This window comes from Etheostoma cragini, chromosome 13, assembly GCF_013103735.1.
Source record: "Etheostoma cragini isolate CJK2018 chromosome 13, CSU_Ecrag_1.0, whole genome shotgun sequence".
Lineage (NCBI taxonomy): Eukaryota > Metazoa > Chordata > Actinopteri > Perciformes > Percidae > Etheostoma > Etheostoma cragini.
Genome location: NC_048419.1, coordinates 11843038 through 11860194, shown reverse-complemented (window position 1 = coordinate 11860194; position 17157 = coordinate 11843038). Strand labels below are relative to the sequence as shown.

Below are 17157 nucleotides of genomic sequence, written 5' to 3'. Positions count from 1 at the left end.
AAGCAGCTCACGGGGAAGTGTCTGTATAAAGTTGTCAGACCTGAATTTGTTCCATAAGTGTCTTTGTGCTGTGATATAAAAAAAATAAAAAAACATATGGTCAGCTTCCTATCTTAGTTTTATGTTCATGTTCTAGGATGATAGATTATCTTTAAATGTGATCACGCAATAATAACCATCTCCCGATCTAAACCTCTTTTTTGAAGTAAATGAGTTTGACTTTCTGTTTAGCTCCTTTTCTCTTCTACTCTGCATTTGTACAGACGGTAATGTTTTAGAAAATCTAACTAAGTAAAACCTTTTGCTAAGAGGATGCCGATGAAGACCGTCATCATAGAACTTGTCTTTTAAAAGACTAAAGTGCTAAATTGTGCTGTGCAGCCCACATCTGTTTACAAAGGCACTTGTCTTTCAATCTTGTAGAGTCAAGGTCTCTGGAAAGAATTTTTAGCACAAGTTTTTAAGATTAAACGATTGGACACGCTTCCTAAAACAAGGTATTCCTCATCTCCCCATGTTTGCACATGCTGCATATGTTTTTAATTAAATAAAAGTGAGTCATGTAATGTATATTCCCTTCAGAGAGTCAGACTCTAGCAGTAGAATGACTATGTTGATGAATATAAAATGTGTCTGGCTATGCTTATCAATATATGTGACCCCAATTTCAAGTAAATGGCCTCTTATTGACAGTAGCAGGTAGGATTAAGTGTAGGTAATTAAACTAGATAGAGAAATACAATAAAATGTTGAATATTTGTGGGGACTGCTTTGTCTCTTTATTTACATCTTAGGCATTTAGTTAATATAGTCAGTTCAGAAGCCTGTGGATTCTTATGATTGAGTGTATTAACATGCACATGAATAACCCGGTTATGAGGTTTGCTCTGGCTATGCTCATATTTGGGAGATGGTGTTCACATGAACACAGAGAAATCCGGTTATTCATTATCCCTTTACCCGTGACAAAAACTAGTAACACAACTGCTTAATTAGGTCATGTAAACACACTCACTGTCATCTTAAAAGAATTCAAGGTAAAGAAGTTATGGATGAAGAGAGAACAGACAAAATGTGTGTAAACAATCAGAGGAGAATAAAAAATGTAGTAGTGGAAGGTTTGGTTTAGAAGGGACAAACTGCCATGGATACATCTGCAACAATTAACCCATTCATAGATTAGAGAGAAAGTTAGCAGGAAACTATTTAAATTCATAGTTTTAGTTTTTTTTAAGCAAGACTTCACACACTATTAGTTTCTTTGTTCTAATTTTGGCATCATCTCAAGTGTTGTCTCTTTTTACGTTAAAGTATTCTTTATTTAAAGACAGCATGGCTTGTGTGGAACTGCAGAGGTCTTAATAAGTGCAGCATACCCTCCCAAAATATACTGAGTTGATAAAAAGTCTTTTTAACTTTTCCTTTGTAATTCATTTCTCCTTATAGGATTCTGTATCAGGAAGCCACCAGGGAGCTGGCGAAGCCTGCAACAATGTTTTCTAGAAGCCTTTCAGTTTTTCACAGACTGGTTATTTTTGTAGAGGGATGGAAAAATTGGTGCCCTTAATTGGAAGTAGCGGGAGGTGAATTCACTCAGTGCCAGATCAATATTCCAAAATAGCTGAAATATGCTGTAAAGTAAGGCAATTTAATTGATCACTCGGTATGAGAGAGAGTGCAGCAAATTATGTGTTTCAAGCTCAGAGTTTTTAAATGTGCCTACTTAGAACTGAATTCCGAATAATTAACTATTTAAAACCCCAAAAAGAAAATGTATGTCTTTTTTTGTTTTCTTCCTTGCTGTTGTTGAATTAGATGTAAAAAGCTATTGCTTTCACTTCTTCTTGCCAAAATTAGTCACATCCTTTCGGGCAGATGTCAAACAGTAATCACATTCCATAACTACAGTCTAATATATTGTCAGATATTTCACCTCTCTGTAGATCATTTTTTACCTGGTATAGTCAAGAGGGTGAGCGGGCGTCCACAAAACGTAGCTCCTATGGCGCCATTTTAATGCTACAAAGCACTCACCCACCGTTAGCATTCCATTGACTGCCATTCATTTTGGCGTCACTTTGACAGCAAATAACTTTACATCTGAGGTGTTTAAAAACTTAAGTTGTTCAGTGTTCATTCCTAAAGAAACACGACAATGCATAAAGGCCCTAGTACCTTGTACCTCACGTGATGGCTCCGTAGCAGACATTTTTGTAAAAATAGGCTAACGATTGTGTCATAACCAAGCGACTTGCTGTGGCATAGTCGTCAAATCACCGTGTTGTCAGGAGAAGCACGCAGACATTTTCGACTTTCATTAGATTTTTATGTTTAATTAATAATGTTAACTAGCATTTTAGTTAGCAAGAATTTGTCTGCGCCTATGTTATCTCCTGTTATATACCTACACTCTCCGTCTCTGATCGAGATTTCTCTTGGCACAGCTACCAGAGGACTTACAACCTCCAGACAGCTTGCTCACGTCACATCTATGTCGGCAAGGCTCAGTTGGAGGCTGCGCAGTAATGCTCCGCAGTCTTCGGAAAAGTGATTAAAATATCCTTTACCAGTCTCTGCCCAGAGCAACAGGATCTGTTGGTCAATGTCTTTAACAGTCTATGGGTATAGTCTCTTTGGGAGAATGTTTGGCCTCACAGCTATGTGGATTTTGTTTGTCTGAGGAAGGAAGGCTCTTCAGGAGTTGACACCATGGGCCAAAACTCATTACTCGTAGGCTGTGAAATGAAAACACAGAACCAGTCAATGTCTCATATCCTCTTAACCTTGACCTCTCGTTTTATGTGAGGGTCAACACTTTTAATACAACTGTGATTAAAGTTAATATTCGCATTGAACTTGTGTGACTTCAATAATGCAACAGTTTTTCCTTCCACTTTACCACATTTAATGAAAAGGGAATTCCAACGAATCATAGACATACTTTTGGGTATCTGTATTCATCAACATTTGTTTTGTGTTCCAACGCCAGAGAAAAACTCTTTGTAAAAGAATTTCCTCTGTTATAATACATAGATCTAAACTGTTTAACACTGATCTACATAGGAAAAGGTGATCTGCTCTGATCAGAGCATATGTTCAGCTGATAAACGGCTAGAATTTTAAAAGCCTTTCATGGTTGTTGTGAATTTGTTAGCTATTAGCTAAAAGACTCTGGAAATGATTATTGTAATGGTTCTGCCCGGTGAATCTGCGATGACCTGTAGTCAATACTCAGTGCTGTGGGTCAGTCAGAGTCATTCACAGTAGTGTCAAGTCTTTGGTTTCTGTTCAGTATCATGCTCCCTGCCTAGCTAGTTCACATCCTGTCCTGGGACAGAGACCAACCACAACACGTCATTAAAATGCGCACCTACAGACAACAAAACCAAAAAGTGTCAAACATTAACACCCTTTCTTCATCTCACCTTCGCTCCTTTCATCTCACTACTCCACAACACACACTTAAAGTTGCTGAGCTCATCCACATGTGCCATAGGAGGTTTTTGTCATACAGAAGACGAGGGGTTAAATGCCTCCTGCTTGGTTGCTGTGCATGTGAGTGATGTGCTTGTTGGCGGCCGTCCCTCCACCAGACCAGGAGACAGGAAGGGGATGGGAACTAAAGGAAGCTGAGGTCAAATCTCAGTAGACACAACTCTGTCAAAGACACACAAACAAACGCATACACATTCAGCACAAAAGTTATGTTCACGTACATACGCTGACCTACACTCACAGAAACAAAGCTGGCTGGAAGCTCGTGAAGAAAAATCTTTTTTTTCCATTGGCATTCTTCATGTGGTAGACAATGGTAGATAACCTCAGTGCCAAATACATCAAAAAATAACATTTTAAAGATTAACCAACTAGATTATTTGTAACGTGCTCAAAAAATACCTGGAGAACATAATGAATGGGAACATTTTCTGCAAAGGAAGACTCCAACAAACAAAATACACATCACTGACTTTTCTAGTAGCAGCTGTAACCAATCAAACATCTATGAGACAACCTTATTCATTTTACCCATAGTTAGCCATGTATGAATATTGGCCTCACTTGGAAACATCTGCTAATGTTACTATAAAAAGAATTCAATAAAGGAATAGTTAGTTGGAGAATGCCACTCTTTTATCCATATTATGCTACTGCCAGCAGCCCCTTAGCTTAGCTTAGCTTAGCTTAGCACAAAGACGGGAACAGACCCAGGCTAGCTGTTTCCAGTCTTTGCGCTAAGCTAACGGTACAGACATGAGACCGATCGATATTCTCATCCAACTCTTGGCAAGGAAGCAAATAAGTATTTCCCAACATGTTGAACTACTGTACTGTACGTTTAAATGTGAAACATGTAGGCTAGGTATTAAATTGCCCGAGGCACTAGTTAATCTCATACGTATATCTGATTTCAGGGTATTGGCTTTGGAAATTTTAGAACATGTGCTAGCAGTTACCCTCAAATCACATGAGTTATACCTGGAGGACAGTAACTCCCCTATCAAGAAATGACATATGGAGCATGGAAGGGAGCAGCTTTTAAGTCCCAAACCACCAAACAAATGTTATGCAAGCAGATGAGATTCCCTTGCTTAGCAATTCATGATCTGTTTCATTTTCTTGTCTTGTATTTACTGAACTACGTCATAAAAAAAGTATTTCACTGGCACAAAACTAATTTCAGTGTTTGATTTTGTGTTAAAATAATGAAGATGTGATTTTAGTATTGAGCGCAAATACAGTATAATGACACCAAGTTGTTATCAGCATGTCATGGCTTCCCGTTAGCTGACCAAGCACTTGGAGAGAAAAAAATAACATTGGGAGGTAGCTCTAATATTGACAAATACACTAATAAGCCCATCTAGTTTTTTTTCATCTGTTAATACTTCTAACATCTCTTCCCTTTCTCACATTCCTCTTTTTCATTATCCATGTTCTTCCCCTCTGTCTCCATTTCTCTATGTGTATGAGGGTAATTGGCACTCTGTTTCTTTAATTAAAATGAGGTCTAATTGTAGCTGAACCAGGGCAAATGTTCATAGGTCTGTAATTTCCCTATCACGCTCCAGAGCCAAAGAGAAGAACAGGGAGGGAAAGGGAATGCTGGAACGAAATGAACACAAAGGTAAAGAATTGCGAACAGGAGTTAATTAAATGGTTCCTGCTCTCGAATTTGAGGTTGGTTGTCTAAAGCCCGAAGACTTCTGTATAGAAAATTAGGGAGTGGCCTAATATTCACCATATAGTCCCTCTTTGTGGAAAATACAGGGATAGGTGTTACATTTCATACTAACAACAACAATACCTAGGCTAACCATTAGCTGTGTTTTTCTAAAATGAATTGATAAAAAACCCTACCGAGAAAGATTCTGATATCTCACACCTACTTAAGAGCTGCCTCTGCGGCGTTACCCGGGGGGAAATATTTCTTATAATGTGAAAAACGTGTCCATAATAGTAATTCCAAGGCTCAGTTCAAGTCTTCTTGCCAGCTCAAGTATCAGTTTAGACTTCTGTGCTGTCTGCTAATGTGGGCGATTGTACTGTAATTACTGTACAATTGTTTGTTTTGGGTGTTAAATGTGGCCGGATGAACAATTTTCATTGTTCCTAAATTTTTTTAGCACTCAGGGCAATTTTCCGGCAGTGGGTGGCCGCCGTTGTTGTAAGAATGTAGGGGAAACGCCAGCTTCCTCTAACGGGGCTTAAGTCTGAGCCTACTTCAGAGAAAGGCAAGGCCGTGCATGCACATAATAGAAACACTCACCATGTCATCGAAACACTCACGCTCACACATCCTGTCTCATAAACATTAATGACCGAGCGGTTATAAACAGTGATTATCATGCTGGGGGGAGGGGTGGTGTTTCTTTTCCACTACTTAAAAACAGAAATCTGAATATTAAAAGGAGGCAGGTGTGCATATAATACATGGAGACGGCGCAGCCTGAGTATTATGAAGGTGTTCATTTTTTATTTCTTTATTATAAAGAAACTCAAGCTGGACTAAATGCAGGGAAAGCACCAGTCTGAATGAACTGTGTCATCCAATTATCACCTCTCCGCTTTCTCTGTGCAGACTTCCCTTTCTTACTCTTTATCGCCTCATGTTGTTGCTATAAAGCGGACGGGCTTCTGTGCTTTTGTAGTAGAAGAGGGAGAGAGGCATGCATGTTTGTGTTTCTTTACAAGGAGGTTGCACAGAGAGAGCGTAAAATGCGTAGATTGTAAAAGAGGCACATTTACCTCTCAGTGTGATATCACGACGAACCTGCTGCATATATGCAACCCTGATCATTAGTGATGTCAAGTCGTTGCTTTCATGTGCTGTGGATGAGACAAGTCACCCACATGATGGCAACAAGAAAATATAACAGGTGGAATGCTATAAGAAAGATTTAAATCCTTTGACTGTACGCCAGTGAGAGTGGGGTCAAGAAGGGGATAAATACTGCGTGTAATGTTCACTGAGGAAATGCATTAAATTAGCAGGAGCTAAGATGTGAGCAGCGGTGGGTGGGATTGAGTGATCATTGAAATCATAAAAAAAAAAAAAAACTGACACTAGATGTTTTTCAATTGTTCTCTTACTGTTAATTGTTTTTTATTAAAATGTAAATGTGTTGCAGTTGAACGGGTTTTTGGCAGTGGAAGATATATCTATTCAATAGTATATTCAAGGCAATCTACAATATGTATTACATTGTATGTTTATAGACATTGGGACTTCTGGCCAACTGTGTTAATATTATATTATTCTGTCAGTTTATCCTATTCATATTTCCGAGTAGTGGGATGTAGGATGATTCATTAAAGCTTTTTACGGGAAAATAAAAAAGTTATTACCTTCATCACGCACGATGGAACAACAAGCTGATTTACCATAAACTACGTATACACTGTACTTAACCAATGTCTTAGTATCCCTTTTATATTCAGTTTTTAGTGTGGAAGGACTAAAGAGAGAGTTTAAACAGTTCATCCTGAATGGGCCAAGCTTCCCTGCGGTATCTGATCTTAAACCGACAGTTTACCCTTCATTAGTGTTAAACAATAGCAGCAGCTGTAACATTTGTCTCAGTAGGATGTGCCAGTCGGACTCTGTTTTATCTCTGAGTTTTTGTTGTGCCTTCATGTGTATTTCATTGAGATGTGGGTTGCTAAGTGGTAAATGTGATTGCCTCTCACTTTACACAGGATCACAAAGATTAGTAGCTGTAGGCGTTGCAGTTATTTTTGAAAAATACTACTGTTGGTGCTAAAATATACAGTATATTCAGAGCATGAGGAGTCCCTGACAGCCTTCATTTCTTTACTGTTCTATGTAAAAAGTCTTATCCAAACAACCATTTCTCCTGTATACAGTGCTTCACAATTTTGTCTCTAAATATGTAAACCAAAAGTAATTATTAAACAAATCAAAAGATGATTATTATTATACTACAGGCCATCCAATCTCCACATTCGGATAAATACAGATGGAATGATTTAATTTGTATATAAAATAAGACACTTGTTGCTCGCGGTCTTGTATTCAGAGCAGATGTTTTGGACAACAGAGCAACATGTTGAATTAAGAGTTGGAAACAACACATCTTAAATAGATGAGAAATGCAACACTTTGGCCACAACCAGGATTCAGAGGGAAATATTTTTCAGATCTTTTTTTTCTGAATGTAAGAATTGTAAGAATTATCTTACTAAAATTTAAATTGTATGGAGCCGCCTTGGTAGCCAAGTGGTTACACACATGAAGATGACATGCAACGTTGCCGGTTCAATTCCAGCCAGGGACCTTTGTTGCATGTCATACCTCCCTATATCCCGTAGTGGCCTTTTTATCAAAAGAAAGTGAATTATGATTGCAGTTTAGGCAACATTTTAATATTAATATGAGGCATTATTACTAAAATCATTAACTTGATGGAAATATTGCACTTAAACTTAAATAAAGATGCTGAAACCTAAGTTGGGGGGGAAATAAAATCATGAAGGATGCATGTTGGGTCAGGTGTGTGTTTGTGTGTGTGTGTGGGGCGTTATGGTATGCCAGACTTTACTGTTGAGCCTTATATTGGGAGTCTAACTTAACAAAACATCTCAATAACCCCAATGATAAACTCTCACTAAAACCCCCATTTCCTCCAGCGTCCATTTCCATGCAAGTGCACACCCTGATCATGGCACACAGGAGAGCTGCATTAAATCCTGTTTATTGGTAAAACCAAACAGCCTCACCCTTGAGATGAGCTTCTGTGGGGAACACGTAGGGCTCTAAAACCAGCCTGTGACAGATAGCTCATCCCATCAGTATAAATACTAGTCACAATTCAGCAGAGACAATCTGCTAAGACAGCTGGGGGGGGGGAGAAAGATGTCCTCACATGAAAAGAAGTCCCTTCACCCTAACTTAACTTGCAAAGTTGCATGCAGTTCAGGTCATGGATTTTATTGTGATGCTGAATCATAGCAGAACTGCTCAGATTGTTTGTGAGCTGGCACCCTGCCCCTCAAAAGATTACAAAAATCAATTCTATTATAATCACAGGTCGTGACTGGAAGGGCTTAAATCTTTATATGTGTGTGTCTGTGAGTGTGTTTCTATGCAAGTCTACTCTGTTCACTTGTTCCTACTACTTGTCCGTACTCCCTCTGGACAAAAGTGGATTCTTTTCAGCAGGTTTAGTGTGACCACAGGCATGGTGTGTTGCAGGGATCACAAGGGACATGGGGGGAGTAAAAACAAACATGAGAAGAAAGATCATTTTAAGGTAGTGGGAATGTTTCTGAAGATGTAATTGACTGGTGAAACTCCATCTTGGAGCGTAATCCCAGTGTAAGCCATAGCTGATACTTGGCAGACAGCTTGGGACTTGAAATATGTTCACTCTTTGATTTTAAATTCACTTGTGTGTTTCTCTGAATGTAAATGAGCCTTGTACGTGTCATTTTTATATTTCCTGCTGTGAGTGATTTTTGTATTTTACATCTTTTTTTCACAGAGGTCCTGATGAACACTAAAACGGAGACTTCTGATCTCAAATGGACCATCTTCTCACATGCCAAACCCGAGGTATGTAACCCAAGCTTCACCATGTTATCTGTATTACTAACACAACCCTTGTGGTGACTGGGGATTTTTGGCTTCCAGCTGTTCCTTTGTTGCTTTGGCTATAAAAGAGCTCCTTATATGGCAGGTAACTGACACAATAAAGAAGTGAATTTGGGATTCAAAGTACATTGAAAGCAGATGCTTTGATATATCCCATCAACCTTGGAGTTGAAGTTACTGGCTGCCCACGATTTTGAATACTGCTGCCAAAAAACGACATATTTGTAATTTGATCAGTAACCAAAACTGCTCAACTTGCTGATTTCTCAGAAGGAAAATGGTTACAGTAATGCTGGCAAGGAAATATCTGACAGAAATACTCAACAAATGGATCTGTGCTTTTGATTAAGATGCAAAGCAAAACAGGCCAACAGTCTCTAAATAGTTTTAGAGCCATTATCATACGAAGCCATTGATCAAAAGCTTTAAACAAAGCGCGCTAAAAAACAGTGATTTAGATAGTAATTACTCACTTCATCAAATTTACAGATATAAAACGGGTAATCTATGTTTTATTATTTCATTTCATATATTTATTATACAGGAAAGTTAGAAAAAGTAACATTACATTACAATACAAAAACGGGCCTGACTCAGTTTAAAAACTGGTTTTCAGCAGGTTCCGGTTCTGCAGAAACATAGAACATGGTTACAGCACGTCATAACAGACATTAATACAAGACATTGATATAAAAATAATGGATTTTGAAATCCACAATACACTTACATAAGGACAAAAGACATTTATACAAAACATCATCAGGGCTGGACAAATAAGGTCAGTGCAAACAAGGCTTGGACAATAAATAAACTAATTTTTTAATGTGTGCAAGTGTAACTATTAAAAAGGAGCCGTTTGAATGCCTTTTTAAAATGCGTGATAGTTGATAATGTTCTGATTTGATACGGAATGTCATTCCAAATCTTTGTATATAATTATCATTATTATTATTATTTAGTTTTAGCATTCAAGGATTATAATACCATCATAGTAGATATTTGTGGGAACTTCCAAACCTGTCAGATGTAAATTCTGGCTTCTCAACTTCTTTTGACTAGAAGAGGAAGAATGCCTTTATTTATCCCGCGAGGCAACATTAGTAGAGTTGCACACACGTTAACACATGCCTGAATCACAAACATGCTCACGACTTATAGATGCTATACACACTAATGGAGAGATGTCCGAGTGAGGCGGCTGCTCATTGGAGGAGTGCCCCGAGCAGTTGGGGGTTTGGTGCCTTGCTTAATAGCACCTTGGCAGTGCCCGAGAGGTGAACTGGAACCTCTCCAGCTACGAGTCCTCACTCTGTACCTTTGTCCGTATAGGGACTTGAACCAGCGACCCTCCAGTTCCTAACCCAACCCAATATTTGTAAGGACACCAAATAAAGCTAATATTCATGTTAAACCTCTTGTGTAAAATTATTTTAATGAAACTATCAGTATAATTTTGTAGTTTAACAGTGATGTGTTTCGGACTTTAGTTACAAACTCAAATCTTGTGTTAACAGCGATAACACTCGATCATTTATTACCACAGGTTGAATGCTGGTTGAAAGCTGTGTGTGTCTAAATAAAACATACACGTAAGTGTGTGTGTGTGTGTTTGTAAAAGTCGTGTCATTTACCTTGCTCAGACCTACCGTATGCTTTCTACTCAAAGGAATGTCAAACATAATGTATGGCCTATAGCAGGGCTGCGCGATTATGGCCAAAATGATAATCAAGAAAATTTTGATCAAAATTTTGATCACGATTATTCTTACGATTAGTTGTTGATTTTAACCAAAACAAATTTTATCGTCACATAGGATGTTTATAACTGCGAGAGGGAGTGTGATGGACGCTACTCACAGAGCGGCGGCTGATCATAGTGAAAGGGTCCAGCACGGGTTGAATGGCAGATACACACGTCGTGTGTATGAAATGTCTGTATCGTCACTGCGTTGCATTTTTATGAACTATGATATTCTGGCCATGGGTCACATCTCTGGCTTTCAATAACGTCTTCTGTGTTCTTCGCCGTGGTGGCCGGGATAGCAGAGTCACACGCGGAAACACTGGTACAAATACAGGTTTGCCCCTCATATTTAATAATATACAAAGAATAGTTAAAAAAAAAGAATTAAACTGTAGAGAAATGTCAGAAGTGTGGACCGGCGCTGTGTGGCAGAGCGCGGAGAGAGAGTAGAGGAGAGATCCAACACAGGAACGGCTTTACAGACAAAATGGGTCATGTAACGCACAATTGAACCATATCCATTTAACAACATTGCAGCGGATGCGAGGAAATTAGCACCGGTGCTTCCTAGAGGAGCTAACAGACGCTACTAGCACCGACTAGCACTGGTCACTTCTGTTGTCTGAAAAACAACACACACAGGACTAAATGTTGCGTTTACTGGTAAACCGGTAAATCTTGAGACCGACGTATAACCGACTGCCATCTGTTGAGTTTTCCTCCCGTTACTCTGTCCTCTGTGACTGTCTACATCTAGAAACTAAGCCGCACGGGGTGCAGGGAACTATTCTGACTGGCACATGATCAGACAGTGGTTTATGGAGCGGTAGATGGGCTATGAAATGACACTTTAAAAAAACAAAATTGGTCGATCGTGCAAATTTGATTGTGCAAAGTCAAAATCATGATCGTGATTAAAATTGGATTAATTTTGCAGCCCTAGCCTGTAGTACTAAATCGGTCTTGGAGACAATATACATCTGTATATAATTTTACATCTTTCAGATTTTCTTTCAAACACTCATTTCCACCAAGTTCTTTCAATAATTTCTGTCAAATCCAGATGAGCGCTGTGCATCTCCATCACAGAAAACATTTTGTTCACAGAATAATGTACTTGCCAAAGTCCCAAGTATTTATTTTTTGGGGATTGAATGGGAAATTCTGCCCTCCGAGAGATTCAAACCTGGCTCTCCGTGATCTGCTACACTGTAATTCATTCACACTAGTATGCTGCCTCACTCAACACATCATCTGCAAATGGATTTTTAAAGATTTACATATTTACATAACTGAATTTCTGAGCCCCAAGTTGAGCAAATCTGCTAAATTCTGCCCTGAGTATGGTAATTTCATGCTTGTTTCCTGCTCTTGGGAACATAGTGATGGTGAACATGTTTGCTGTTGACTCAGAAGTCAAATATTAAAGCCTCTTTGTTGCATTTGGCACCCCAATAAATGTAGATTTCTGAGGAGGGTTTTTGCTTCATATGTATTTGTGATATCCCCTTGTATTTTAGTCTAAAAGTGTGTTTGAAGGATGAACTCTGTGTCTTTCTCGGATGCTGTGTAGTGCAGTGTGCTCTGTTTGACAAGTGAGACTTGTATTCCCACTAGCTGAGCTGCAGCTCAGCAGGAGGAATGATTTACCAACACAGTTTCAAATTTGCGCTGGATCTAAATCCACAGCTGGCCAGTTCTGCCTCTGACAGGTGCAGTACAGCAGAGGGCTTTTAATGTGACCATTTTTTTAAAGACCCTAGTAAAAGTCTTTACGGGAGAATTAAAAATGTTCACAAGTTTTCTGGGTTAGGTGTCATTTCAACCGGCAACCTTTGCCAACCCTTTGTTCTCCTCTTTGCTCTCAGTGGGAGGAAGTAAGCGGTTTAGATGAGGAAAACAACAGTGTGAGGACCTATCAGATCTGTCAGACTGACAGCTCATCCAGCCATTGGCTGCGCAGCGGCTTCATCCAGCGGCGCGGAGCGTTTCAGGTTTACGTGGAACTGCGATTCACCATGATGGAGTGTTCATCCAGGAGCACCCACCACCGCAGCTGTAAGGAGACCTTTAACCTCTACTACTACCAGGCAGACTCCAACGAGGCCACGTCCTCTTACCCGCCCTGGATGGAGAACCCATACACCAAGGTACGTCCACCTCCACCTTCTGACGGTAGCCTTGATGTCAATATGTCACAAATGCTCATTGTTATGGTCATTGATATGGTTGTTATTATTAAAGGGTACATTTTCTCTCTCTTTGGTTGTTAAATACAATTTTGCATGGACTTTCAACATATTGAACATCTGCATTAAAGGGTTACCTAACCTATTTTTACATATGAAGATCAGTTCCCTTTTCATGGTAAGTTTCATTGAGTCTGTGAAAACCACTGTGTATTTTGGCTCAGGAAGAACGCTTAGAAACTTTTTTACATCTGAGAACAGTTAATTGTAGTGCTGTAACTAACGATTATTTTCAACACTTAATGCAATTTATTTTCTTTATAAATCAATAAAGACTTTAGTTTACCTCAGGGGAAATTGCTCAATACATATTCTACCTTTAAGTACACTTTAACACCATATTTCTTATTAAGAAGTGACAAAACAAAGGATTTAACTAGTTGTTTTGCATTTTTAGTTGATGTGTATTTATGATATATCTGTATTGTACTGTAAATACCACATTTCATCTTGGATGGCCACACACCATCTGAATCTCAACCGACAAGACTGAGCTCCTTTTCCTTCTAGGCAAGGGCTCTCCTACCACGGACCTGACTATAACATTTGTCAACTTTGTGTTAGTCCCCACCCAGACTGCTAGAAACCTGGGTGGGACACTTGATGACCAACTCTTCTTTACTGCCAACGTTGCTGCACCTACACGATTGTGTAGATACATGATGCATAACATCAGAATGATATGTCCCCTTCTAACGCAGAAGGCGGCTCAGGTTCTTGTTCAGGCTCTAGTCATCTCACGTCTAGACTACTGCAACTCCCTCCTGATTGGCCGGCCTGCATGTGCCATCCGGCCCCTGCAGCTCATTCAGAACCCAACAGCGTGACTTGTCTTCAACCTCCCCAACTTCTCTTACACTACACCGCTCCTCCGCTGTCTTCACTGGTTACCAATCAATGGCCACATCCGCTTCAAGACACTAGTACTTGCATACAGGACCACGAACGGCCCCGGCTTACATCCAGGAAGTGGTCAAACCCTATACCCCAATCGCCCACTCTGCTCTGTGTCAGCCAACCGGCTCGCTGCCCACTCACAGCGAGGAACAACTAATCATTCAACAAAATCCATTCAGAGTTGAAAGCACTTAATTGGAAGTCGCTTTGGATAAAAGTGTCAGCTAATGACATGTAATGCAAGTTTCTAATATGCAGTTGGCCAGTTCATTTCTTTACAGTCATCAGCCTGCAGAGACAGAAACATTGCTTTACTTATGTATTTATAACAGCATTTAATCACTTTTGCTTTCTCCAATGGGAACAGGTCTTGTTTCGAAAATTCTCTTCATCTGTGCATTTAATGTGTTTCACAACCAGCATGTTTACTTTCTGTTTATTTTCTGGCTTTCATTTTCCAAATGCATAGTTTATAAGTGAAGGTCTTTTTGGCATCTCATTTTCAAACCTCAGATGTTGGGGTGTCCTTGAACACATCGTCAAAGAGAGGTTTCAAAATAGTGCCTTACGTTAGATTTTATTACCACTCAGTAATGTAACTTTGACAAAAAAATAAAAGTGATGAATTGTTTACTGTGATAAATTACCTTTCATCCAAGCGTGTTTCAGGTCCCTGCAAGTTGAGTTTCAAAGCGTACTGTAACAAATATGAAACAATTGCTGCCAGGAAATCAATCTAAAATCACAGTGGTATGCTTTGGAAAAATGTTCAATAATGTAAAGCATATGTGATGTGTATTTAATGGGCTAAAATGGCTAAAACATGCAAAACCACATAGAAACGTTTCTATGGCTGTATCCTGTGTGTTGGAAACAGGCCGTTACATAAGATCCTTTCTCTTTCTTCCTGTCCTAGGTGGACACAGTGGCTGCAGACTTTCTTCTGCGGAAGGGTGGGGAGCGGAAATTCAATGTGAAGACCTTAAGACTCGGCCCTCTATCTAAGAGAGGCTTCTACTTGGCTTTTCAGGCTCAGGGTGCCTGCATGGCCCTGCTGTCAGTCAGGGTGTTCTTCAAAAAGTGCCCCCCCCTGGTCAGCGCTCTTTCCTCCTTCCCCGAGACTGTTCCCCGTACTCTGGTGCAAGAAGCTCAGGGTGTGTGTGTAGAGCACGCGGCCCAGCAAGGGCCCCGACCTCGGCCGCCTAAGCTCTTCTGTGGGGAAGACGGCCAGTGGGTGGGCCAGCCAACAACCTCCTGCGCCTGCCTACCAGGATTTGAATCTGCTGAAGGACACACTAGATGCACAGGTAAGAAGGAGGCAAGGTTTGGCAAGTGTGTATATAGACTACACTCAGGTATGCAGGCGGTCAGACACACTAAACAAGAAAACAATGGTGAGCTGAGCGCGGCGTTCACTGAGGATCCAAACGTTGGAGCAGAGAAATGAAAGACGTAGGAAGTTAACGAGGCTGTTGGATGGAGTGGACAGAGAGAGGTCAAAAAGGGGCTCTGCGCTCATATCTGTGGGGAAAGAGCCGGGTCAAAGGCATACTGCTGCGACAACTCATGGTTCAGCTAAGTTAGAAGGAGCACAGGGGGAGATGTGAGGGGAGTGAGAGCGGGGTGGGGGGGGACGCTCGGGGTAAAGATCATATCACTTTGAGAACATCAAAGCAAAGCAGACAAAAAACAGAAGAAGCAGGAGGATTCTCTCTGGAGCTGTGCAGCAGCTCTGTCTAATGAGTCCAATTAACAAGCCTTGTGCATGAACACACACACACACACATCCCACCCCCACCCCCACCCCACGCGCACACACTCTCATACACACACTGCATCACATCAACACGGATAAATGTTGAGCACCAAAAACACAGAAACACAAGAAGAAATGCTACATTTTCTCCCAAAAAAAAGTGCGGTTGCATCCGTGCATGTGTAAAGGAGCCATTTTGGGTTTGATCTCTGTGGGAGGTAAAATGATTTTTCATTAAAAAAAAATAATTTCTGACATTTTGCTTCTGGTGAAGTGGGGTTGGCATTTTCCAGTGTTCTGTCATTGAAGAGTGCCGTGAGGAAGAAACAATCACCAGACCATAAAGGGAAATTGCCTTTTATAGCAAGATTGAACAGTTAATTTGCTTCATAGGCCGGTCACTTCAGAAAATGCATTTGATGCTTAAAATTAAATTACTTTAGCTGTAATGCCATGATCTTCCATAGACAATACATAGTTTTTCTGGGTCAAACGCAGCCCTTTGACGTAAAACTTATGAATACTGTTGAGTTGATTAAGTGTTATAGAGGCTCTTGATTAGCATATTTAAACACGTCTTTGAAGTAAAGCTCGAGCACACTATAAATACTTCTACATGGGAGGGGTGTATTTCCCCATGTGCCAGTATGCTGAAGCTGTACACATGTTATATAATAGAAAAGGGTTCAAGATGACGCCCTTTATATTCCCAAATTGTTTTGAAGTTACGTCAAAATGTAACAGCTGCTAATAAACTGCTAGCTGCTGTCAATAAACTCCAGAAAAAGAAAAAAAATCTTTGTATTTGAAACAAAAACAAAAGTATTTTGATATCCGTATTTATTCCAGATCTTTAGTCTTCAGTCAGAAAAAGGTCCAGAACAAAATAACCACTCAACTTTCTGAAGTTATTAAGTAAACACTAGTAACATGCTGTGTTTATCTCATGGTAAATAAGACCTTAAAAGCACCCAGGTTAGTTTCATAATCCTGTCTTGTGATGGTCACTTGCATTTGGCCTATAAAGTATATATTTTAACAACCTTCAACAGGTGAGACATGCATCAGCACTCAGAACACGCAATACATTTTTCACGTGTAGGACATTCCAGCAGGCTCAGACTTGGGCTGCAACTAGAGGGTGACACAGGAATCAATGGTTCTCATTATTCATTAGTCATTATCGGACTAGACTCATCCGACTACTACTTAACTAGCATTAAGCTACACACTTTTAAACAGTTGGATATCACACCACTTAGTTTCCCCAGTTTGCATAGCAACAACGCAGGAGTTTCAGTTTTGCCACACACGTAAGCCTAATATAGCCTTAACTTCCCCTTGTCGCTATGATTCCATAACAACACTGTGTAGTTTCATATTTATAATATATATATAT

The 17157-nt window shown here is 39.8% G+C and overlaps 1 protein-coding gene across 1 annotated transcript in view; it reads left to right on the top strand.

The window, feature by feature from the left end:
* The window catches only part of ephb4a (eph receptor B4a), a 38785-nt gene that overhangs the window by 9464 nt on the left and 12164 nt on the right, over positions 1 to 17157 (top strand). Inside the window, exons 2-4 of the mRNA XM_034889186.1 lie at positions 9003 to 9073; positions 12725 to 13006; positions 14919 to 15309. Of these exons, the coding sequence (XP_034745077.1) occupies positions 9003 to 9073; positions 12725 to 13006; positions 14919 to 15309 (744 nt within the window). The remainder of the gene's footprint in view (positions 1 to 9002; positions 9074 to 12724; positions 13007 to 14918; positions 15310 to 17157) is intronic.